Source organism: Artemia franciscana, chromosome 9, assembly GCF_032884065.1.
Source record: "Artemia franciscana chromosome 9, ASM3288406v1, whole genome shotgun sequence".
Classification (NCBI taxonomy): domain Eukaryota; kingdom Metazoa; phylum Arthropoda; class Branchiopoda; order Anostraca; family Artemiidae; genus Artemia; species Artemia franciscana.
The window spans coordinates 29,555,554-29,582,390 of NC_088871.1; the positions used below are offsets into that span (position 1 = coordinate 29,555,554).

The 26,837-nt window shown below is 35.2% G+C and overlaps 2 protein-coding genes across 2 annotated transcripts in view; both read right to left on the reverse strand.

Annotated features, from left to right (window-relative positions):
* LOC136031250 (ras-related protein Rab-8A-like) overlaps window positions 1-19,590 on the reverse strand; it is a 44,436-nt gene extending 24,846 nt beyond the window's left edge. The window contains exons 1-2 of the mRNA XM_065710664.1: window positions 19,399-19,590; window positions 11,331-11,391 (exon numbers count right to left, since the gene is read on the reverse strand). Coding sequence (XP_065566736.1) covers window positions 11,331-11,391; window positions 19,399-19,522 — 185 coding nt within the window. The 5' untranslated portion in view covers window positions 19,523-19,590. The remainder of the gene's footprint in view (window positions 1-11,330; window positions 11,392-19,398) is intronic.
* Window positions 19,591-22,815: 3,225 nt separating this feature from the next.
* Window positions 22,816-26,837, reverse strand: part of LOC136031258 (integrator complex subunit 3-like) — a 69,242-nt gene continuing 65,220 nt past the window's right edge. The window contains exon 17 of the mRNA XM_065710678.1: window positions 22,816-23,045. Within this exon, the coding sequence (XP_065566750.1) occupies window positions 22,974-23,045 (72 nt within the window). The 3' untranslated portion in view covers window positions 22,816-22,973. The remainder of the gene's footprint in view (window positions 23,046-26,837) is intronic.

A 26,837-nucleotide genomic window follows, 5' to 3' on the forward strand; every position in this document is an offset into this window, starting at 1 on the left:
TCTTGATAAAGTTTTCAAAGATTCAAAATTTATTATCAAAACTTATTATTATTTTCAAAGATTCAAAATTTAGTAATTATTTTAGAAAACTGAACCAATTATGCCTTAGACGATGCAGCATGCCAAGTTTGGATACAAATGTTCTAGCCCAAAAAGGAAGAGAGGGAGATGTTTTTTTAGAGAAATGGTCAAATAATTATTTTATTAATTAGGTCAAATAAGTCAGGACCAAGAGACTGTATTTGCAGGAAAGATAAGAGGTTTTTTGTTTGATATACCATAATATGTACTTAATAAGCAGAAGGAAGTAGATATACTGACGATTTACAACAGTAAAAACATTACAGAATAATAATAGTGAAAAACAATACTTTTATTATAATGGTCGATTGTGACAAAATAACAAGAGCTAAGGGCTCATGTAGCACTTGTGACGAGGTCAGAAGAGCCAAGAGCTCATATGGCATGAGCTGTAGCAAAATTTTAAGAATCAACAGATCGCTTTAAAAGGAAAATCAGAGGCTTAATGCCGGTCAGAACTAAAAATAAGAGCTCTGAGTCACAAGGTCCTTCTAAATGTCAAAATCCATTAAGATCCGCAATTTGAAATGTCGAACAAAACGAAGAAATGTTTATCGAACGATGGATCGGTTTCGAAGCATGACGACCCAGGGCCTTTACGATTCCGGGACATTTGTTTAAATCCCCGTCCCCGAAAATAAGATCCTGGGAAAGGGTCTATATGTTGGCAAGTTCTTCAGTCTAAAACTTTTGGGAAAGTCTCATTCATTTTATTTTATTAAATATATATTTTTTTTTAGTTACAAAGACATCAAGGACGTCCCAAATATGATGTTTGAAAAAGAATATCTACAAGGACTCCGAAGTAGATTTGTATTCAGATGTGAATCCTGCAAAGAGGAGGAGTCAGTATTTACCGAAGCTCCTCCATCACGAAAAAAAGATAAAAATGCACCGCAAGCAGATGACAGAGAGACCAAAAATTTAAATCGTGAGATGGTCCAGGGAGCAATAAATGCTGGACTTACGCATGCCCAGATTGAGGAGCTTTTTTGTACATTAGGACTACATATTCCAGCGTCTGCAGTGTTTTCAAAGTACGAGCGTGAAATCTGCGAGAAAACAGAAAAACTCCTTGCCGAATATTTATTACAAAATGGAAAAGCAGAAAGAGAGGCAGCTTTGAGAGCTGGAGAAGGGTTCGACCACGAGGGTCTTGTGCAGACAAATGTAATTGTTGATGGCAGTTGGTGCACGCGAAGCTACGGGACTCGTTACAGAGCTTTATCTGGATGTGGTGTGGTGATTGGATACTACTCTAAGAAGCTGCTCCATATTGGCGTTCGAAACAAGTTTTGTGCTATGTGCTTTCGTTACAGAAATTCGGAAAAACCCCATCACAAGTGTTTTTTGAACTGGGATGGACCATCAACAGGAATGGAAGCGGACATAATAGTAGAGGCATTTCGCTTAGCTCAAACAATGCACAAACTAAAATATAAGAGGTTCATTGCTGATGGAGACTCCAACTTGTATAATGAGTTGATCGCTAAGGTTCCATACGGACGGATGATTGAGAAAGTGGAATGCGTAAATCATGCCTGCAAATGCCTTACATCGCGATTGTATAACAAAAGGAAGACTGGTGGCCAAGAATGCTCAAAAAGGCTAACTCCAATAATGATTAAAAAGCTAAGTGGGTACGCCCGGGCAACGATCATCCGAATTAGCCAAGAAGGCAAAGGCGCAAAAGAATTAATAGAGGCTCTTAATGCCATTGCTCACCATTTCTTCAGTGGTGATCACACAAAATCCCCTGGGCTCTGTAAAGACTCGGGTAGCAAAGTGCCTCTTACGGATTGTCCCTCTATGATATTCCTCTGCCATGTCCTACAAGCATTTGAAACTCTAACAAGAAGAGCACGACTACTGATTGGGAATAATACAAGCAACTTAGCTGAGTACTTTATGAGTATAGTTGCAAAATTAATAGGAGGGAAGCAATTCCTCGTGATTCAAAATGGTCGATATAATTCTCGAGTAGCAGCTGCTGGTGTTAAATATAGTAAAGGAGAGCTAGGAAGGCTTCATATATATAGAAAAATCACAGGAAGGATACCACCTCGAGCGATGACAAAACTTTCAATGAGAAAATCTAGGCTAAGAGCTCTAAAGAAGAGGGCTCGAAAGTCAATGACTTGTCGCAATGAAATACTGAAGCAGAAGAAAGTAAATGAACCTGATGGGAAGTATGGGCCAAACGCAACAACTCCTGATCTTGCAGCTGTTGACTTCAAAATAATGAAGAGTGCCTTTTTACAACGGCTAGAGTGCAGCACTGAACAAATTCAAGAAATAGAAGCTGCGACTCGCCTACAAGGAGAAGACGACGGAAGCTGGTGTGCAGTACGCAGGGACAGAATAACGGCTTCATGGGCCGGAACTATAGCCAAGCGAAGGACGAAGATTGTAACCCACTTGGTGCAAAAACTTCTTTATGCGCCATCAAAAGTGACCAAAGCAATGATTTACGGGCATACATTTGAACCAGTAGCTGCAAAAAAGTTTGAAGAATCGACCAGATTTAAAGTGGAGCGATGCGGTTTTTTTGTGCACTATGAGCATGGCTTCATTGGTGCCAGTCCAGATTACTTAGTAATTATGCCGTGCAGAAAAAGAGCACTTTTGGAAATAGTGTCCAGAAACTGCGAAAAATATGGAGATAGGCGAGTGGATAAAGAACCGAAAAGAGGCTAAGGCGGACTGTTGCATGGAAGTTGGAAAGAATGGACTGGTCAACCTCAAACGAGGCCACGACTACTTTTACCAAGTACAATGTCAGCTTGAATGTACTCAGCTAGATACTTGCTTTTTCATGATTTTTACCCAGAAAGACTTCTACATTGAAAAGATAGACCACGATCCAGACTTTTGGACCGAAAAGATTTTTCCCAAGCTAAAAGGATTCTTCATGGATGCTTTATCCCAGAGCTTGTCGATCCCAGAGTTCCACGGGGGCTTCCAATACGAGAGCCGTACTTATAAGATTAATGGTCTAGTACCGGTAACAAGAAAATTCATTTTCCTGACATTCTATCCTTCTTTGTATTTATATAATTAATTTTATTATAATTTGAAATAAAATACCTTCGTTTATATTGCTTGTCCTCCAACTTTATCAAACAGTTCGTGGTAACGAACTGTAGTAAAGAGCGACCCGGCTTAATAGTAACCAAAACTAAAAAAAATGGAATTTTGATACCAATAGCTACATCAAAAGAATTGCATTTTCATGCTGATTTCAAATATATAAGCTTCATCAAGTTTCGTCTTACCCATCAAAAGTTACGAGCCTGAGAAAACATGCTTTATTTTAGAAAATAGGGGGAAACAACCCCTAAAAGTCATAGAATCCTACTGTAGAAGTTCCAAGCTCCTATCTACAAAAATGTGGAATTTTGTATTTTTTGTCAGAAGGCAGATCACAGATGTGTGTTTGTTTATTATTTTTTTTCAGGGGTGATCGTATTGACTTAGTGGTCCTAAAATGTTGCAAAAGGGCTCATTCTAACGGAAATGAAAAGTTCTAGTGCCCTTTTTCAGTGACCAAAAAAATCGGAGGGCACCTAGGCCCCCGTCCCACGCTAATTATTTTCCCAAAGTCACCGGATCAAAGTTCTGAGATAGCCATTTTATTCAGCGTAGTCGAAGATCCTTATAACTGTCTTTTGGGACGACTTACTCCCCCACAGTCCCCGTGGGAGGGGCTACAAGTTACAAATACTGACCAGTGATTACATATAGTAATGATTATTGGGAAGTGTACAGGCGTTTTCATTTGGTTGGGGGCAGGGGTTGAGAAGAGAGGGGTATGCTGGGGGAACTATTCCTGGAGGAATTTGTCACGGGGAAGAAAATTTCCATGAAGGGAGCGCAAGATTTTTTAGTATTATTTAAAAAAACAATGAAAAAATAAATATGACAAAGTTTTTTTCAACTGAAAGTAAGGAGCAGCATTAAAACTTAAAAGGAACAGAAATTATTACGCATATGAGGGGCTCACCTCCTCCTAATACCTCGCTCTTTACGCTAAAGTGTTTTTATAAATTTCAATTATTTATTCTACGGCTTTTGTGATTCAGGGGTCATTCTTATGAAATCGGGACACAATTTAAGCTTTAGCGTGGAGAGCAAGGTACTGACGAGGGGGTGAACCCCCTCATATATGTAATAAAAATATGAGAATACAGAAGTTCCTTACTTAAGCTAATTTGTAAGTTACGTATATATTTAACTAATAAAATTTATTTTTACTAATAAAAAAATTCTTAAAAAATAAAAAGTTCTAGTTGCCTTTATAGGTAACCAAATAATCGGAGGGCAGCTAGACCTCCTTCCCCGCTCCTTTTTTTCTCAAAATCATTCGATCAAAACTATGAGAAAGCCATTTAGTCAAGCTTTGCAAGACGCAGCCAAATATATTAATATTTGTCGGCTGAAGTATCTCACCAAAGGAAGCTGTCTATCAAAACCTTTCACAAGACTTGATAATTGATGCTCTTTGAAGTTTTGACAATCGGCGGTCTCTAGAGTATTAAAAGACAGAAGGCTAACCTAACTTCAATTTTGAAGCTCGATGTTTTCAAGTTCACTTAATCACCGCCTTGAAAGAAATAAAAGGTTCCATGCCATGTCTTTCATAGAGCATGAGAGCAAGTTAAAAATGAAAAGCAAAGACACACGCGGTTAAAAGACATGCGACACCAAACATGTGAGCCAGTCAGTGAAAATCATCCTGGACAGCAAGAATCAAAACGTGTCAAAATTGAAAATGATAGGGAGGATGATTGGGTTAGAGATTTCAACATGGATAAGGTCATCATTGTCTACCATACCTTTGTTAAAAAACAAAGGTTCGATGAGATGTGTTTCATAGTGACGAATTACAAGCCGGGTAAAACGAACCAAAGAATTGAAAATCATAGCGATGATTATTAAGCTTTGCATTTTGACATGAATAAGGTTATCAATGCCTACCATACCTATGAAAATCAGAAACCTGGACTAGATAAATCGTTGGAAGAAAAATGAGTTTTTGTCCCACCACCTCAACAATTAAAATGAACAAAGGTTCAGCGATATGTCCTTCATAACGACAAAAGACAAGCTGAAAGAAAAGTGGAAGGTCGAATAAACAAGAGCTAAGAGCTCATATGGCACTTGTGACGAGGCCGGACGAGCCAAGAGCTCATATGGTATCAGCTCTAGCAAAATTCTAAGAATCAATACATTGACTTAAAAGGAAAATCGGAGGCTTAATGCCGGCTGGGTAATAATATAATAAAAAAATAAGGATCTGAGTCACAAGGTCCTTCTAATTATCAAAATTCATTTAGATCCGATCACCCACTCGTAAGTTATAAATACCTCGTTTTTTCTATTTTTTCCTCTCCCTTCAGCCCCTCAGATGGTCTAATCAGGGAAAACAACTTTATCAAGTCAATTTGTGCAGCTTTCGGACACGCCTACCAATTTCCATCGTCCTAACACGTCCAGAAGCACCAAACTCTCCAAAGCTCTGAACCCCACCCCCTACTTTCCCCAAAGAGAGTGGATCCAGTACGGTTACGTCAACCACGTATCTACGACATTTGCTTATTCTACCCACCAAGTTTCATCCCGATTTCTCTACTCTAAGCGTTTTCCATGATCTCCGGTTTCCCCCTCCAACTCCCCCCAATGTCAACAGATCTGGTCAGGATTTGAAATAACAGCTCTGAGACACGAGTTCCTTCTTAAATTTGAAATTTCATTATGATCCGGTCACCCGTTCTTAAATTAAAAATTCCTTAATTTTTTTAATTTTTCCAAATCAACAACCCTCCAGCTCCTCCAAAGTGAACATATTCGTTTCAATTTTGTCAATCACGTATGTATAACTTGTGCTTATTCTTCCCATCAAGTTTCATCCCGATCTCTCAACTCTAAGCGTTTTCCAAGATTTCTGTTCCCTACTCCCCCAATGTGAGCGGATTTGGTCAGGATTTAAAATAAGAGCTCTAAAGCACAAGATCCTTCTAAATATCAAATTTCATTAAGATCTGATCACCCGTTCGTAAGTTACAAATGCCCCATTTTTTCCAATTTTTCCAAATTACTCCCTCCCCCCACCCCAAATCCACCATAGAGGGGCGGATCCGGTCCGGTTATGTCAGTCACGTATCTTGGACATGTTTTTATTCCTCCCACCAAGTTTCATCCTAATCTCTCTGCTTTAAGTGTTTCCCAAGATTCCCGGTCCCCCCCCCCTTAATGACTCTGAATCTGGTCAGGATTTAAAGTAAGAGATCTGAGTTACGAGGTCCTTCTAAATATGAGATTTCATTAAGATCTGATCACTCCTCCGTAAGTTAAAAATACCTCATTTTTTTAACTTTTCAGAACTACCCCCCCCCCCCAATTCCCCCAAATAGAGCAGATCCGTTCCGGTTATGTCAATCACGTATCTAGGACTTCTGTTTATTTTTCCCACCAAGTTTCATCCCGATCCCTCTCACTCTAAGCGTTTTCCAAGATTTTAGGTTCCTCCCTCCAACTCCCCCCAATGTCACCACATCTGGTCAGAATTTAAAATAAGAGCACTGAGACACAATATCCTTCCAAACATCAAATTTCATAAAGATCCCATCACCCCTTTGTAAGTTAGAAATACTTGATTTTTTCTATTTTTCCAAATTAACCTTCCACCCACTCCCCTCCAGATGGTCAAATAGGGAAAACGACTATTTCTAATTTAATCTGGTCCGGTCTCTGATACGCCTGCCAAATTTCATCGTCCTAGCTTACCTGGAAGTGCCCAAAGTAGTAAAACCGGGACCAACAGAGTGACAGACCAACAGAATTTGTTGGTCTGTACTTTGTACCAAGTGACATAAAAAAAACGTAATATTACAAAGGCTCTACTTCTATTTAAGGTACGTTAGGACACCATGACAACAAGAAAAGGCTAAAATTGTCAACATTTAGAAGACAGCCGACAGCAAGAATCCATATATAGAAGCCTGCTGAATGCCAGGACGCGGTGGCGAATATATACATATAAATGTATATATGTATATATATATATATATATATATATATATATATATATATATATATATATATATATATATATATATATATATATATATATATATATATATATATATATATATATATAGTTGTCTGTGTGTCTGTCGAGTGACAATATGTTTGTGTGTCGACTGACGTCATGTTTGTCGACTGACGAAATTACAGACCGGGACATCGGGACACAAATGACGACCGGGACACCGGGATATAGGGAATATAAATGACGACCGGGACACTCAAGGAGAAAGCGACCGGGACACAAGGAATGTTCGATTAGCAATCACCATCAACAAAGCACCGGGACACAAATGACGACCGGGACACTCAAGGAGAAAGCGATCGGGACACAAGGAATGTTCGATTAGCAATCACCATCAACAAAGCACCGGGATACAAATGACGACCGGGACACAGGGAATATAAATGACGACAAATGACGACCGGGATAAAAATGACGACCGGGACACCGGGACACAGGGAATATAAATGACGACCGCGACACTCAAAGAGAAATTACAGACTGGGACACCGGGACACAAATGACGACCGGGACACAGGGAAACAACTACAATGGGGACGCCTGGGGGCACAGGGGGATATATAAATGACGACGGCGACACAGGGAATGTTCGATTAGCAATCACCATCAACAAAGCTCAAGGGCAATCATTAGAATAATGAGGTATAGATCTGAATACAGATTGTTTTTCCCATGGACAATTATATGTTGCATGTTCAAGAGTCGGTAAACCAGACAATCTATTTATATGCACAGACAATGGGACAGCCAAGAATGTTGTATATTCGCAAGTTTTACGTAGTTAAAAATATATATCTATATATATAAAAATAAGTTGTCTGTCTGTGGATCTGTGGATCAGGTGACGTCATGTTTCTGTGTCGGCTGACGTCATGAAATTAGTTGTCGTCATGTTTGTTATGACGATGCTTAGTATATTGTAAAACACATTAATTTGGTTAATAATATACCATTTAAAACACCAAAATGAACATGCTGGAGTAGTCACTCGGTGAGAGAGGGTGTCAGAACGGAGAATGAAGGTCCTAGGTTCAAATCCTGGTTAGGCTAAAAAAGGTAAAAAACTAAAAACTAAAAAAAAACTGAAAAAAGTAAAAAAAGGCAAAAACTACAAAAAAAAACTAAAAACTAATAAAGAAATAAAAAAGCTAAAAAACTGAAAAAAAAAACTAAAAAAAACTAAAAAAACTAAAAAAAACAAAAAAACTAAACAAACTAAAAACTAAAAAAAAAACTTAAAAAAAAGGAAAAAACTAAAAAATAGAAGAGAAAAAGAAAACTAATAAAATTAAGAATAAAAATAAAAAAAAATAAAAAAGATAAAAACTAAAAAAAAAAGTAAAAAGAAAAACGAAAAAAACTAAAAAAGCTAAAAAAAAGGTAAAAACCAATAAAAAACTAAAAAGAAAAAAAGGAAAAAAAACTAAAAAAAATTTTCATCTAAAAAACTAAAAAAAACTAAAAAAGGTAAAAACTAAAAGAACTAAAAAAGAAAAAAAACTAAAAAAAGGAAAAAAACTGAAAAATAAAGGAGAAAAAGAAAACTAAAAAAATAAAAAAACTAAAACGATAAAAACTTCAAAAAAATCTAATAAGAAAAAAGAAAAAACTAAAAAACCTAAAAAAAGGTCAAAACCAATAAAAAAAAACTAAAAGGAAAAAAAGGGAAAAAATTAAAAATTTATTTCATCATATACCAATTCGAAAACGAATGTATACCGGGATGACGACCGGGACACAGGGAATATAAAACACGACCGGGACACAACTACAACGGTGACGCCGGGGGCACAGGGGGGACATAAATGACGACGCGGACACAGGCAATGTTCGATTAGCAATCACCATCAACAAAGCTCAAGGGGCAACAAAGCTCACCATCAAACAAAGACGAACGGGACGCTCAAAGAGAAATTACAGACTGGAACACTGGGACACAAATGACGACCGGGATACTGGGAATATAAATGACGACCGGGACAGAGGGATTGTTCAATTAGCAATCACCATCAACAAAGCTCAAGGGCAATCATTAGAATCATGAGGTATAGATCTGAATATGGATTGTTTTTCCCATGGACAATTATATGTTGCATGTTCAAGAGTCGGTAAACCTGACAAATGACGACCGGGACACAAGGAATATAAATGACGCCCGGGACACTCAAAGAGAAATCACAGACTGGGACACCGGGACACAAATGACGACCGGGACACAGGGACATAACTACAAAGGGGACGCCGGGGTGCACAGGGGGATATATAAATGACGATGGCGACTCAGGGAATGGTCGATTAGCAATCACCATCAACAAAGCTCAAGGGCAATCATTAGAATCATGAGGTATAGATCTGAATACGGATTGTTTTCCCATGGACCATTATATGTTGCATGTTCAAGAGTCGGTAAACCTGACAATCTATTTATATGCACAGACAATGGGACAGCAAAGAATGTTGTATATTCGCAAGTTTTACGTAGTTAAAAACATATATATATATATATATATATATATATATATATATATATATATATATATATATATATATATATATATATATATATATATATATATATATATATATATATATATATATATATATATATATATATATCTATCTATCTATATTCACAGGTGGGACATAGGGACACAACTACAATGGCGCGTAACTAATATGGCGCGTAACGACTTACGCGCGCGGGGGGCTTGGGGGGACATAGGGACACAACTACAATGGCGCGTAACGACTTACGCGCGCGGGGGGGGCTTGGGGGGGGGATGGGGCGCGAAGCGCCACCCCAACAGCTAGTATATATATATATATATATATATATATATATATATATATATATATATATATATATATATATATCTATATATATATCTATATATATATATCTATATATATATATATATACATATATATATATATATATATATATATATATATATATATATATATATATATATATATATATATATATATATATTCACAGGTGGGATACAGGGACACAACTACAATGGCGCGTAACGACTTACGCGGGCGGGGGGGATTGGGGGGGGCGAAGCGCCCCCACCAACTAAGCGTTGGGGTGGCGCTTCTATTTGTAAACACGTAAAGCACACTCTCTTGATGCTTGTTGTCAAAAGGGCATTTCAGCAATATCCAAGGAACAGCAAAGGATATTAAGTTGAAACTTGCAGTGTATGTTGAGGGAGATAATGAAGAGTGATTGGAGGACAACAAGCACATCCCCCCTTTTAGATAAAGCCTCCCCTTACCACCAATCAATATTTTAAAAAAGCCACTTTGTCAGAAATAGTCAAAAGATCCATCATATTTTCATCATTATTATCAGATACTAGCTTTGAGTTTGAGTTTCTATTAGTTTCCAGAATCGTTGCAACAAATAAGTTTTTATATGACGTTTAACAACAAACATGTCTTAAGCCTTAAGGATCATCACTCCTTGAGAGAGGAGGCCCTGCAACACGTAGGCTAGCTATTTTAGCCTATTGGGAATAGAGGTTCTTTTTTTATTCAATCTAATGCATATTAAAGAGATAAAAAATATAACTAATATTTTATAAGTTTTGTTGTAATTAACTTTGTGTATATGCAGTAATGCTATACTTTTCATTAAAAATCAATATTGAGAAAAAAAAATTTAAATTAATGTATAAAGCACCTGTTTTGTACAAACTATCTACATAATTTGGGTCCCTTGCCCCTAGGGTTGCTCCTCATTATACAGCCCCTTGGGGTACCATTCCAATTAAATTGGTTAATTTTAAATTTTGATCCGACACCTTATAGGAGTCTGGGGACCCCTGGTGGCAAATATGCATTGATACGAATCAATTGGTTTTGAACCTTAGAAATAGCCCTAAATATCAGAATAAGCAATCAAACGAGCAGACTCCTGTACTTTCCACAACCATATATTCTATATGATGACCCAAGAGACAAATAAATAAAATGTATTCGAAACACATCACTCTTTAGGAAGCAAATGCTATTACGTTGATTATAATATAAGTAAAAATAATAATTCCAGCCCAGGTTATTGAGCTTCATGCTTTTTAGGTGAATTTTTTGTGAATAAATTATGTCTCAATTTAAAAAAAAAACTTACCATATCTGCAGCTTTATTCTTTTCCCATCTATTTCTATTGTCCTTATTTTGAAATCAATGCCTGAAAGAATAACAATAGAAGTCCAAATTAACCTGCTTTGCATTTCTAATCTAAATCAAGACATTATCCTGTTCAAAATTGTCAATTAAAGTTACCTAACTACTCAACAGGTAGACATTGGAGGTGAAAATGAAAGCAAGGAAAACTCGTTTTTAGGCAGTAATTTTCCATTTTTATTGGAAAAGGATTCTTTAGACAAATTGCAAGAACGACAAATCCTTGTGTTAAGAAGCGGCCACATTGATCATGACACTAGTCAACAAGTTATTTGTAGCCTAGAACAGGAGTTTCGGGTTTCTTTGCTCCTACAGCTAATATTCTAGACCTGATTATAAATCTCTATTTTTAATTTATCAAATAGTTAGTTAACAATAAAAGAGGAGAAAATAGTCCTATGTTTCAAAACAAAATCAAATCAAACATCATTGTTTAAGGATGAAAAAAAAAATCAGAAGTCAAAGGAGTACTTAGTTGATTTCCAAAAATATTTCTTGGCTCAGCATATTTGAGGAGTAAAATTTTTGGATCATCCTCAAATATCTACTATTTATTAGGTTTCCCCCCTATAATATTCTACACTGATGTCCATTTCAACCTAGCATAATGGACACTAACCTTCAACACCAATTACGATGTGCAAATACCCAAATTGAGATCAACTTGCAAAAGCAAAGTGAAAAAGGGGAGAAACCAATATCAAACTAGTGAAATAAATATTATTCCATGGCTTTCTTTGTTATTTTTTTATTTTTAATATTATATATTTTTTACAATGTGCATTTAGTAATCATTATATTATCTATGTTTATATGGAAAAATAATAGTAAACATAATTAATGAAAATTTATTATTTTTCAATTTGTCATTCTAAAAAATACCTATAATAGCTCTAAATCTAATAGATATATATATAATTTTATATGCAACCGACACAGTTATGATGCATTTCCAAAGTGGCAAGCAAGATAATTAGTGTTGGCCACTCCTGGTTTAAACTATAATAATTACATACAACAAATTAAAAATAAGAACAGGCGCTGCCATTGTGTCTCATATAGGAGAAAAAAGAGTCCAGTTTTTATAGGATTCCACAAATTTCACAATGTCCTGATAACTTTTTCTTTATCTATATTTTTTTAAGCATACAAAATTTCAATAAGTGGTGTTTTTTTTTTTTTAATGGCAGTTGATAACAAAAACATCATACTATAATAGTCCTATTTTAGTTCTAATGAAAGGAATATCCTCAAGTTCATTTCTATCATTATTCACATCCAATCCCAAATAATATTTACTACCAGAGCTGTTTCTTTGTACTACTACAAATTAATTATGTTTCTTTAGTATTTTTTAGTGAATTTGTTTTATAAAGACTGAAGACAAATGTCGTCTTCAAAAAGGTTAAGACTGTTTTACTTAAGCCAATCTTATTAGGACCCAGAGATTTTTAATTTTTATACATAGACATTTTTTAGTTGCAGAAATTTTAGGTTTAGTCTTTGTCTACATAATCTTAAATCATGCTCAAAAGCTCACTTCAACATTTGTAAAATCCATAAACTGGATTTATTTCTATTTCCATGAAGACCATTTTCGTATTGGACACTATTAAGATGTGTTTTCGTTTTTTTTTTTTCTTTTCTTTATGTGTTTTCTTTAATTTAGTTTAGTTGGTTTTGATGCTTTTTTTCATTGATATAAACTTCCAGCAGTGAAGCCAAAATATTTGGGCTTTTATTACTGAACTGTTAGTGAAAACCAGGTTTCTTTGTTATTTTCTATGGTCTTATTTGAAACATTATACCCGTTTTTTTCTTTATTTTAATTCTTGTTTTATTTGCCAATTATAAAACTTCACCAGTTTTGATTTTTTTTTTTTTTTTTTTTTAATTGATATTATTTTCTATTACAAGCCAACTGACAAACTGCTAATGAGAAATAAGTGTAAAAAACAAGGCAAACTAACAGGATCAGCAAAGTTTTAATATTGCCCAGGGCTAGATCCAGTCCCACTAGGGGAGGGGAGGATGGAATACAGCTCTCATAGTAGCAAATGTTATATTTGGTCAGTTTTGAACGAAAAATCAAATTAAATTGCATGGCGTTAGTTCAGAGAGACCATGCACAGGAATGTTACCATTCATTATAAAAACACATTAAACAAGCTTTAAACCAAGCAGACATTAGGTTCTCATTACTGTTGATGAAACTAAACATTACCACTCCATCCCCAAGGTGTTTCTTAAAATACCTTGAGATATATCATAGCATTGCATATAAAAAGTTCAATAGAATATACCAAATATTAAAAAAAATGTTTTATTTACTCTAGGATACAGGGTGAGATATCACATTAGTTGGACAGCTAATTACCACCAGCATCTCAACAGTTAAATTGGTAATCATGCAAGAACATTCCCTGGAGGCTGGTAGAATATGCTTGTCCCATTTGGCATTACAGCCTGACTTCAGACCAGAAGGATTGCCTGGAAAGGATCCAATACCAGGTTTTTTCTGGTAGTATATAAATCTCCCAAATTCCCTATTTACTCCCTTTTAAAACATTTTTAACTTACAACTCTTTTGATACACCTTGATGAATTGTCTTAAATTTGGTGTTGGTATTTTGGAAAATCTATGGCTTCATGAAATCCTCCCCCATGAGCATCTCACTTTGCACCAAAGGATCCTGCAAAATGTAGCTCAACAAGTATCAACACAGCATATGTGATACACAAGTAGTTTTGTTCCCTTGTTTGTCAAGATTATTAATTCTGCACTCACTTGCCAATAATTGCATATATTCCTTTGCTTTAGTTCATTATTCTTTTTATTATCACAAGAATTGCTGCTGATCAGCATGACCATGTCAGGAATTTAAAAATAAAATTTTTTGTTTTATTATTATTAGTATCAGAGAAGGAAATCCTATGATAAAAAGGACAGGATCTTAAAAGATTATGCTAGCACAGCAGTCAGTGAGCTTCCCAGTAACCCCTTCAATAATAGTTTCTTACAGGGTGGAAAAGAGTTCCATACCTGGGGAATTAACAGATGTTAATTTCCCATGTACAGAACTCTTTTCTGCCATGTCAGCCATTATTTTCCCAGGTATGGAATTCTCTTCCACCCTGTTGGCTGTTAATTTCCCATGCATGGAAATCTTTTCCACCATGTCAGCCATTAACTCCCCAGGTATAGTACTTTTTTCCACCCTGTCAGCTGTTAATTTCCCATGTATAGAACTCTTTTCTCCTAAATCAGCCATTAATTCCCCAGGTACAAAACTCTTTTCCGCCCTGTTGGCTGTTAATTTCCCATGTATGGAACTCTTATTGACCTTCCCTGAAACAAGTTGGTTGTGAAATTGTTTGACAGGATGAATTATCAGAGAGGGCAGACAAAAAGGAAAATCTCTAGTGCAAAAACCAGATCCATCAATCCATTGGATTTCATGAAAGTTATAGTCCCCCAGAAGGACAAGATCATAACTTACAAAATTGGACATTGTGTTTAACAACATAGCAGCAAAATTAGATTCTGAGCCCAAAACACAGGGACCACAGAGGCTTCTACAAACAACATCTGCTACAATTGAGATTGTTTGATTGTGTATTTTGTCCAAACAGACCCAATTCCAACAGTAGTAAGAGAATTAAAATGTATGAGACTTACATTTAGTCTATCTCTTATGTATAAACACACTTTTCTGTGACAAAGTGGGGAATTCAGGCTAGAAGAGTTGATAACAATTAATTTGGGTTTCATCTGGTGATAAGGCTGACAAGGTGTTTTTAGGTGCAAACTTCAATAATTGCTGCAACATCCACCTCTGCCATTAACATATGAACCATTTCCAATGATAAAGCTTTCAAGAAGTTATTAGATGTCAAATGGAATGATGTTCCCCAGAATTACCAGTGGTATGCATTTGATGTTTGATCATTCACATCATCAAGCATGGAGCAATTCAGGGATCAAGATGGATCTTTATGCTCTGAAGTGTATATTAAGGTAAAATTGCCTATGGGTCAATTGATCTTCCCCTTTAAGCAATCTCTGCAAGTTCATACTTGCAACTTGCAAATAACCAAATCAATTGTTAAGATACACCCTTTTGACAATCTGCATGTATATAGTGTCTCTTGATTTAGTTAAAATCTCCCCTCAACATTCTCTCAAATTTTCACTTTCACATACTTAGCCTTAATAATACTAGTATCATAATAGTAGTGGTGGTAGTAGTAAAAGTGGCAGTGCTGTATTAGCAGCACTAATAACTAGTAACAGTAGTAGCAGCAGTACTAATAAAAGTGGTAGCATGTACATGTTGCCTTTTGGTCAGTTGAATATCCCTTCATGGTAACACAGAAGTTTAATCTTTATATAGTAAGCTGTTCCAAAAATTGCTGATGTGCTTTTTTCACCTCCTTTTCATCTTAATACTCTTACCTTTACAAATAATTGCATTGAAGTAGTAGTTGGAGTAATTTAGCAGTAGTAGAAGTTGTAGCAGTAAAAGAAGCAGTGGTAGCAATGGCATGCACATTTTACCTTTCAGTCAATTGATTTTTAAGCATCCCCCCTCAATATTTGGTCAAGTAGCAGTAATAGTGTTGTATCAATAGAAGTAGTAACAGTAGTAGCAGCAGTATTAATAGGAGTAGTAGCAGGTACATGTTGTCTTTCATCCAGTCAGTTGAACATCCCCCTCATTCTGTCCCAGATGATTTGTCTTGATACACTGGGCCATTCTAAAAATATTGCCGATATGCCTGTATCAACAATTTGTATACATGTAGAATGATTTGATTTAGTTTCCTCTTCATGTTTCCTCAGATGTTCATTTCATTATATCCACAGCCTTGACAGTACTTGCTACAGAAGCAGTACTTTTAGTGGTAGTAGTAGCAGCATCATACAAATAATACCTTTTTGGTCATCTGATCATCTCCTTTATTATTTCTTGAAAGTTCCAAATTAATATACTCAGTTATTCCAGAGCTATGCCCTTTTGACAATCAGTATGTACATAATATGTTTGATTTAGTTCAACACTCCCCTCAACATTCTTTGAAAAGCTCATATGATTGCCCTTGATCTCTATTGAAAGTAAAGATAAAACCTTATATACCCCAGGGCATGTCTTACAACCCTTGCTCTGAGGGTTGTGCAGAGCTGACATCCCCAAACAGATAATTACTGGACTTTCAACTATACCGAAAAAATGGCAACTTCCAAATTTAGTAGGATGTGTTTGGTGGAATGACTGGTATGGAGGATGGTTGACCTCTAATCACTTTTAAATCTTAAAAGGGTACTAAAACTTTCAAATTTCCAATTGAATGAGCTTCTTTCAAAGTTTATACAACAACTTCTATACAAAGTGCCTTAGTCAGAAAAGAATAAAAATAAATAATGCACTGTATCCACTCTACTCTTTACTTAGGCAGCACTACTGCACTGTCTAAGATAAAGTTTTAAAGATCTGTATATTTTTTATTAAATTTAGGAAACAACCCATGAGATGGCAAAAATTTTACTGAAATGACAGGAATTGCTTTTTCAAAAATTAAAGCCAATGACAAAGCCCAGTAAATTTAGGGTAGTTTATATTACTGACCTAAAAATAAGGTGTACATAATACTTGATGCCTTTTTTATGCTCTTTCTGAATATAATAATCACTTTACTTGGAAATTTGATTTTAAACCCATTGCAGACCCTCAAAGATGATACCTTTTTCTCTTAATTTTTGCTATATAAAAGAGTTAAAAACTACAATTCTTACTTCATCATATGCAGAATGATTGTAGTTTACACATTCCAACACCAGCTCAAACTATACTTCAAACTAACTCCCCCTCACATGAAAAAATATAACTCAAATTAAATTTTCAATGTCTTTTCTGATTCTCAATATTGTCACAGTTGATTTCAATTTACAGGTAAACCAGTTTCAACAAGAGTAAGTGCTTATAGCTGCATATAAGTGGTATCTAAAATAAGAGAAAGAGGTATCACCTTTGATGATCTATAAAGGGCTTAAAATTGAATTTCCAAGTGAAGCAATTATCACATTCAGAAAGAGTATGAAAAAACCATAAAGTGACATGTTTGCCTTATTTGTTGATTAGTAGTATAAACTGCCCCAAATTTACTATAAGCCCTAAAAATCAGAAATAGTAGATGTAATTGTTTGAGTTTACTGGTATATGATTCAAAATTTCATTATAACTGCAGAAATTTATTTTAGGATAGAGCCTACAATAAATAGGCCAAAATTATCACCATCAGGAAGATATAGTAGCCTATATTGTCAGAAAAGCCACCATGATATTTGACAAAGTGGTAAATATATGACTGTCCATATTATTGACTGACTAATAAAGTGAACATAGTCTACCACTCAGTACCTTTTTTATGCTCTTTAAAAATAAAATAATTGCTTCTATTGCGAAATTCATATTTAAGCAGTTTTTGATCTCTTAAAAATGATGAATTTTCAATTAAAGTATGAGTTATTGGTTGTTTTCTGACAAAATAATACTAGATTTTCCCAGTGCCAAAATTATTTATAAAAAGGTTAGGTTATGCCAAAATTGCTTAAAGTTAAATTTGTGATAGAAGCAATTATTGTATTTGTAAAGAGCATAAAAAAGGCATTGAGTAGCACATTTACTTTATTGGTAAGTCATAATATGGACAGTCATAAATTTACCAAAAAAGTATATACTAAGGAATAGTATATAGACCTATTATAGTATTATAGTTAAAGGTATTCTTGCTATCAGCAGAAGCAGATTAGTTAGGTCAGTAAAAATTCAGGGATAAATTAGGAAGCTGGGAAGGTATTTTAAAGTATCCACCTCCACTCCTTCTCCCTCTAGAGGACCCTAAAATTTGCCTACATGACAGGTCTATACCTATTGATTTTGACAAAACAACATTTTACCTTAATTTTCAGTTACTAGTTGCTTTTTCTCTCTTTTAGTTCTGAAAATGCAATTCCTGCTATTTGAGTAAATATCTTTAAAACCTTATAAAATGGGATTGAGCAAAGTTATGAGGCTGAAAACAATTTTGTTGTAGGCTACTTCAATTAAGTAGAAGATCCATTTTGCTAGGTTTTACTTTTATAACACACATATTTTTAAAGGTCATCAAAGGTCAGGGCCCTCTGGAGGGAGGAGTGGAGGTAGGTAGCCTACTTTAAAATACCTTCCTGGGACATACTTTAGCCTGTAGACCTATCCCTGAAAATTTCATTTTCCTAACCTAAGCCTTTTCCAAGATAGCAAGTAGTAAATTAACTAGAATTTTACCCATATGCCTTATCTATCTCTATCTCTGGTGTTTGATCACTTAGGTTATCAGTTGTTAAGACATTTTCTCTTGAATATTAGCCTTTTTAATTTTTGCGGGGTCTAGTAGATGTTTTGTAGGCTATGTGTATTTCCAATAACAATATACCACCCAAAACAACTTTAAAAATGGACAACAATGGAAGGAAACATGATAGGCTAATCAATCTGGTCAACAAAAGCAACCTTTAACCTGTTACATATTCCTTGAGCTATGTCTGGGACCACAAGTGGATAGGAGGGGGGATGCATTCTCAGAAGTGACAATGATATTTGGAAATAGAATAACATAAGGAGTCTAATGGTAGGCCTACTAGGCTAATTTTATTTGCTAGCATGCTTTTTAGAAGGTGAAACTCCCTTAAATATTACCTAAAGATAGCTTTTGCTTTAAGTTAGGCTAAATGACACAAAAAGAATTTTCCAGGATATTGGTCAGCCAATCTGAACAAGTCTAGGCTATCCCCCCCCCCAAAAAAAAATCTAAAATTAGACCTATTTCAAGTTTAGGTAACTGTAGCCAATTCTTAGAGAAGACAGACTTTAACAAAGCACTTGTCCAAGACTCTGCACTGTCTTAGCACTGGGTGATCAAACCAAACCTAGGCCTACCCTTTTTAAGAGCAAAATGCAGATGTACCAACCTATGGTAGATATGAATGTGGAATTAAACGCATCTTCAGAAAATCGAAATAGAATGCATGTTTTCCCCACGCCTGAATCACCAATTAATAGTAGCTTAAATAAGTGGTCATATGTTTTGGCCATGTTTCTATTTTGAATAGGACCAAACCCTGCTTTTCACTTTTATCAATTTTAATATTCTACTTGGGTAAGGCAGATGTAAATAAATTTAAATAGTATAGATAGCACTGTATAAAACTACAGTTTTAAAAAAGGCGAACAGGGTTGCTAGCTGCCATTTCTCAAAAGTGTGTAAATTAAGGCTCAAGAAGAGAGAATTATGCTTAAAAGAGTGCAAGTCAATTGCCACCATGAGCGCAGCCCTTTTTATTGTTCTAACCACTCCTTTATTAAGGAAAAACTATTGAAATGGCTTAAAATTCTACTGAAATAGCAGGAATTGTATTTTCAAAAAAAGGAGATTGAATCACAAAAGTTTGGTAGGGAACTTATTGTCAAAAATAAAGTAAGTTAGCCCGTATAGAAAATATGCTTAGTTTTTGGTTTCCCTGACACTTTTTCTATCGTCAACTCGTAAGAGTGCAAAAAGGAGGGATTTTAACTAAATGATTAGCAAAAAGAGTGCGATTCCCGTCAGTGGAGGAGAGTGCAATGAGGTAAAAAAGTGAAAAGATTAGGAAAATGTCCAAATTTGCGACCCTTGTACTGGAGCCCAATTCAGATTGACCTAGAACTGACCTAAAATTCAGATTAACCTAAAACTGAACATCATATCTCAAAAATATAAAAGTTCTTTAACTCTAAGTTTATACTAGGTTACTAATGTTGTATCACAAGAGGTGATGAAGAAATTTTCGTACCTTACTTTTTATTATTTTTAATGCTTTTAAACGAAATACTCAAAATTTTGCATTTTGAAATATGCAAAATGCTGCATGCAGCAGACTAGTGATTCTTCCTTGCAGATGGATACTAATTACAGGTAAAATGATGTTTCATTGGGTTCTCAATTATACATCCATTTTAGGTTAATATATTCTAACTTGCTCAATAAAAGAATTGACAAATGATATTAACACTTCCTTGGCTGGATTTCCGAGACTGAAAGCTCCATCGAATAAAAAGTAACTATGCTAGTGTATCCAACAGACTATCTGGATGATATTCTTTGAGTATCTTATACCAGGTGGGGTATTTGACAGTGGAAGGAGGATTAGGGAGTGCTTTTCTTTTGACTTGGGTGTTTTAAAAATTGATAAAGTCCCGTTGTTTACATCAATAGGAAAAGTTTTGGTGTCGCTTACTAATACTCATTCGAGTTTGTGTCAGCACAATACTGGCAAAAAGATCCGATTTGATCATGCGAAGATTATTAAAACTATGCATAATAAACGTGTTCTGGTCAAACTCTATCCGTGAATTGATTTTAAGCTCCATATTGGTTTTTAGTATAAAAATGTTTAGTTGGATCAGATTAAAAACCTTTTAGCCTCCCTGTCCTTGCGTTAAATTTAAGCTCTACACATCCCTCCCCCCAATACTTCCCGAAATTACAACTTGAACTATAAAGAGGGGTGGTGGTCCCTTCAATACACTCGCTTCGCCAGCTTTTTTACAGATAGATAGATATGTTACACATTGTTTTGGGGCAAGATCATGCAATAGCTTTCAATCTGTACATTTTTGTAGACATAAATTGGATATGTGGCCGCTTCGACCCCCCCTCCCCTTCCAAAGCCTACTTTTTAGAAATTACTGAAACAAAACAAGCCATGTCAACTTTAAAATATCTTGTGTTCTGTGAGTAGTCTAATGTGGAACTTGAGAGTGCTTAACCTCAAATAAGCGTAAAAAATGACTAAAATAATTCTGTAATTTTCAAGTGACAATTCTGTGCTTTGGGAATTAAAAAATTACTTTTTTTCTCTGGTGCATCTTTTAATTTAACTCACTATTCAAAGCTAGTGACAAATCTATTATTTGTGACAGCACTTTTGGCAAAAAAAAAAAAAAAAAAAAAAAAAAAAAAAAAAAAAAAAAAAAAAAAAAAAAAAAACACCATCATGTTTTGTAGTCAGATTATTTCTCAAATTCGTCTAACAACAATCAAAGCACGACTCTGGCAAATTGACAATAACCAATTTCCACCACATTCGGAGGGTAGATAAGTAATGAGCATTTTTTTTTTTTTTTTTTTTTAGTAGTCGTCAGGATTAGGGATGCATCATCGAAAGTCTCTTGGGTAGGTAAAGCGTAGATGAGCAGTGCACATTTTTGTACCCACGCCACAAATGGGACATTAAAACGACATCTAAAGATAGCGGAAAACTTGATTTGTCTCAGATGTCCGGTTAGACTTCTGAGAGAACTTGTGTAACCTGTATAACCTGTAGGTTATATATACAATTTTGTCGTCCATAATCACTAGTCAATGCATATCGAAGAGTTAATTCATAGGGATTCTTGATTCATTACCTTAAGCATCAAAATAAACAAAGTTTAAACAGTAAAAGATTACAGAACATTATTGCATCTTGTTCTTCTATCTGAGCCATAGATTTCTAATATATCCAAGGACTCAAGTGAAGACAGAAGAGCCCTAAGCGTCTTTTTTTAAGTCAAGATTAGCAATTTATTATTTGCAGCGATCTTGAGAATCTGGGAATCAGAATAAGGAACATGGTAGTTCGTATTCAAGTTCCCGCTTTTCTTCCCATAAAATACTTAACAATTTTTTTACATCCTGCCACCCTTCCGACACTCTTGACGATTGTTTTTCTTCGTAAAACGGACCCCCCCCCCACCACCAAAAACAACAACAGCAAAACAACAACAACAAACAAACACAACAGCAGTATTATATACTATAAATTTCGGGTAATAATTCTAGACAAACCTAATAGAGTTTGTGTAAGATTTTCTCAGCGTTAAGAGAAAAATCAACATACTACAAGACAGGTCTAACACATATCCGTCAAAGACATACATAATATTTTTATTTTTTTTTTTATTTTATACAGCCCTAGAGCTCATTGGCAAGACACCTACAGGCAATTATTACTTTAAATTAATCTATACTCAATGTTCAAATTTGATTTTTACCCATGCCTTTTTTTGGAAAGTCTGCACATCAGGTACCTCAAACTAACAAGGAATTTTTATTTTACTGAAAAACAAGCGAACGTATTTTGGGAAATTTCAAAGCTCCGAGACTCAATATATGTTCCAAAGCGACAATATATATGCTCCAAGACTATTATAGAAATGGCTCATACTTCATTGAAAGGTCTTTTTCATCATAGCTGGCAAAAGGAATTCAATTATAGAAGAGCGTAAACTTTGATAAAGATATAATATACTTGTCACTTCACCTCTAATAGAAATTTCATTTTGGAAAAACATAGCAAAGACACAGATGAAAAAATTGAACAATATAATTTCTCGGAAAAAAGGGGAGCGCATTAAAAACATGATAGAACAGACTTCCGTTAAAACGCCAAAAGTATAACATATGACGTTACAAAAATTTCTTCGTAGAAAAACTGACAATGCAACATCACAGTTGTTTAAAATTTCAATCACTATCTGATCCAAGTTGCGCAGCTTTCCGTCGCTTTTTGACAGGTCGCTGTTTTATCACCTCTTCCTAAAAAACAACAACAAAACATTCAAATAAAACTAAAAGAACCAATAAAGTAACAAAAGAACAGAGATAAGTAAGAGAGTAAAACAATGCGTGACCATTGGTTAGCATAGTAAAGTTTCAATGTCCAATATCTTTCTTGCATGAATAAAAATTCAAAATAAAGGACGTTCCAAGAAAAATATTGTAGCAAAAAAAGAGGGAAAAATTAAAGTCCGCATAATCCACTGTCATTCAAATCTGTTTCTGCTAAATCAGCGATACTAACCCATTGTAGGAAATTTTCGAAAAAAAAAACCCTAGTCCACTAAGAAAGAGCCGAACAACAAATTTTGAAAGAGGGATGTTCGCCATACAATACAACCTTGGACAAACGCGGCAAACCATAAGCTGTCACTTCAATTTTGAATTAATGGTTAGCCTCCATACTGGCATATTCTATCCAAATCCTTTCAATTTGGAAAGGACAGAGCATCTCAAAGGAGCAGTCAGTCCATAAATTCACATCAGTTCACGCTAGGATCAGCAGGTATAGAACCAGAGATTTGTGCTAACATTCTTCAGAAATTAGTATGAATAGACCTAATGAAACCTCAAAAAATAGAAATTAAATGGATCAACATATCAAATAAAAAGACAGCAGATACTGTCTTTTGAAAAGCCATTTTAGGGTGCAGTTTCAAATGTTTTAATCTAGCTTCGTGAACTGTCTTTCAAAACTTGTTACAGGAACTTGCCTTCAAGTCACATCAACGTGCTCAGTTCAGACATGCAGCCGAAAGTGACAACATAACTCTCCCAATAATCCCCAATCGGAAACTGTTCGTGAATGATTTCTAATTTGAATTAAATCCGTTTTCAACTTTGATGTTTATGAGGCAAAGATTTTAATATCAGTGTCCAAAAACAAAACATAATATTCAGCAAAAATCATCCGAAAAATAGTGTTACGCATTCCAAATGCTAGCATGAATTGAGAAAAATGAGATTTATCAGTAAGACTTGTCAAAACAATTGTCAACCAGTTTTTTAGTCTTTTTGTTTACGATCTTGCTTTAGAAAATAGCGCTAATTTTATTATTACAAGTTGAATCATTCGTTAAAAACACGTCTATAGGGATCAGGAAGGTAAGGTACATTGTGATTTTTCTAGAATCTAGCCCAACGCCATGTCACCCAAGGCTGAAACTGAGAACAAAACTGAGAAATATCAAAAAAAAAAGAAATTTAAAATTTGGGTGGGATCGACTAGGGACTGCTTGGTGGAGGGAGTGAGTGATCCTCAAGCGCAACGATAGCTATATACAATATATTTAATTAAAACAGTCAAATTCTGAATTTAGTCTCGTATTTACAGTTAGTAACTCCAAAACCCCTGAATACCAAAATTCTCGAAATCAAACAGAATGTATGAAATAGCCGTTTTGCGACATGAAATTCTGTATCTCACTATTGGCTATTATAAACAAGCTTAAAAGCAATGAAGAAGAATCGTTACAGAAATTAGGTTTTATCTGTTAATAACGTAGGTCATCTATCCGTTATGGTCTTAGCAACATAATCCTCAAAACGGAATGCTTGGACTTAAACGCAAATTGGAAATTATTTATAATTTTAACTGGTAATGAGTTTTGTAGGCGAGGAATTGCGTGCTGGGGAGTTGAGCGAAGGACCGACAAAACTTCTTGGCGGGAGGAGAGCCCTTAGAAAGCCTTCAGAAATTTGGAAAATATCAAAAGAATTGTATGCTCACAGAGAAAAAAAAAATTGAAGTACCAAGGACATTCAAAATAAAATCTGATTCTTTAAAATGGTTCAGTAGAAACGTCTTAGAGAATTAGGAAAAACCGATGAGCCAATTTTTAATGAAAAAGACCAAGTTACCGCCGCGCAGTTTTAGCGTTTAGGGGGCATCAAGTTTGAAAATAAGGAACGTGTAGGAAAATGAACAAAAAAATGTATCATCGCAGATGTCTTAGAAAGCGTAACTTTCCTGATTGCTATGCCAGAAATCAAACGTTGCCGTTAATTGGCAGTAAACTGGATAAAAATCCTGTGATTGAATGAGTTAAATTATGTAAGAATGTAACTCTAACGTCTTATTACAAGAAAGGAATTGAAAAAAAAGGCATATTATTGAATACCTGAACATCTAAGCTATGCATTAACGTGGTTATTTTTAAAATTGTTCAAAATCGAAAGTGGCACAAGCAAAAATTGTTCTTAATCTTGTAAACAACAAAAGAAAAATTGTAGAAAATCTCGGTATCAAGGTATGAATCTCGGGTCTTGGTAATGTACCTAAGATGGAGCAAGGGGGCCATTTTTTCATTTAATGTCCTTAGTACACTAAAGAAAGTTCTTGTAATTGTTATGTTGGTTTCTGTGTCATGAAGCAATGAAATTGATTTATCGTCTCAAATTTGTTGCTCATACAATTTCATAAGTTGTAAGACCTCGACTATCCTATGTAAATGTTCTGGGCAGTGTATGCTAAGCAGGTTTCTGAACATAAAAAGGATCCTCCATCTGAAATCCTGCTGTGAGAGAAAAATGGGGTCATGGGACCGAAAACATAGGGAGCAGCTGTAATTGCCTACTATCGCTGCAAGAGCAATACAATAAGCCTCAAGGCCCTGTATCTGAGCAATGGATAATTTGTTCGCTGTTTCAGGCTTGCTACGATTTCCACGATGGGTTAGCACTGCTCTATCTCCCGAAAAGAATATATCACAGGAAAACATTGAAAAACAAACTATCCAGATTTAACACCAGCTTCCCAAAGATCCAAGCCATCTCAAGTTTAATAGTTTAATTAGTCCCAAAATCCCAAGTTAAATAGTTTATTGCAGTCCCATATATAAAATACCTAAGAAGACAGTCCATTTCTTGAGTCTTAATGCAAAGCTTCAAGTTAAGGGCATCGAACACTTGGACCAAAGGATTAAATATTGTATGAAACGCCTCTCTATATTTCCAAAATTGGTAGGAAAATTCACGAAGTTCAATGATAGGCTAGTTGCAACTTTAAATTTATCTTGTGTCATGAATTTCAGAATCACCGGCTGATATGTGAAGTAGGGCAGCTACAACAGGAATGAAAGCATAAACGAATTGTGTCCCACTTCCCAAGCTCTTGTTAATCTTATTTGCCTCTGTCTTGGAAATTGCCACGAATGGTGCAGCAATCTAGAAATCTCACAATAGCAAGTAAGACTACGGGATGACAGATCTCAGCTTCAAGATCTTCGGACAAAATGTCATTTACTCCATTTGTATTACCAATTAATACTGATTTGATATCCTGAATATCTCCAACCATAAAACCATTTAGGTAAACTGGCACAGACCATAGGGATACCGACTATATTTATGAAGTTCATAAATTGAAATCATATCTTTAGCTAACGGTGATTGTATTGGCAATCTCTGCCATTTGTTTATAGCTAGAAGAAACCTAGGGTCATGTGGTGAGACACTGCAACGTATGTATGAATTTGCTACGAGGGAGAGAAGGGGGGAATAAACAAAAGAAAAGGCGACAAACTAGGTGAAATATACGCAGGATTAGCCTAAAATCGTAATATTTCGAGATATTAGGACGGATCAGAGTCATATATATTTTTCATACCTTCTCGAACAAACAGATTGAATTGATGAGAACGAGCCCAACATTTGGGAAGTGGAGATATTTTGTTTTCGTTAACGAAATGCTCAGTTTATAGAGGCTAGACCCATTAAGACTAATGGCGCTGATCTCTAAAGACGTTCTCGTCTGCATTCATAGACAAGGAT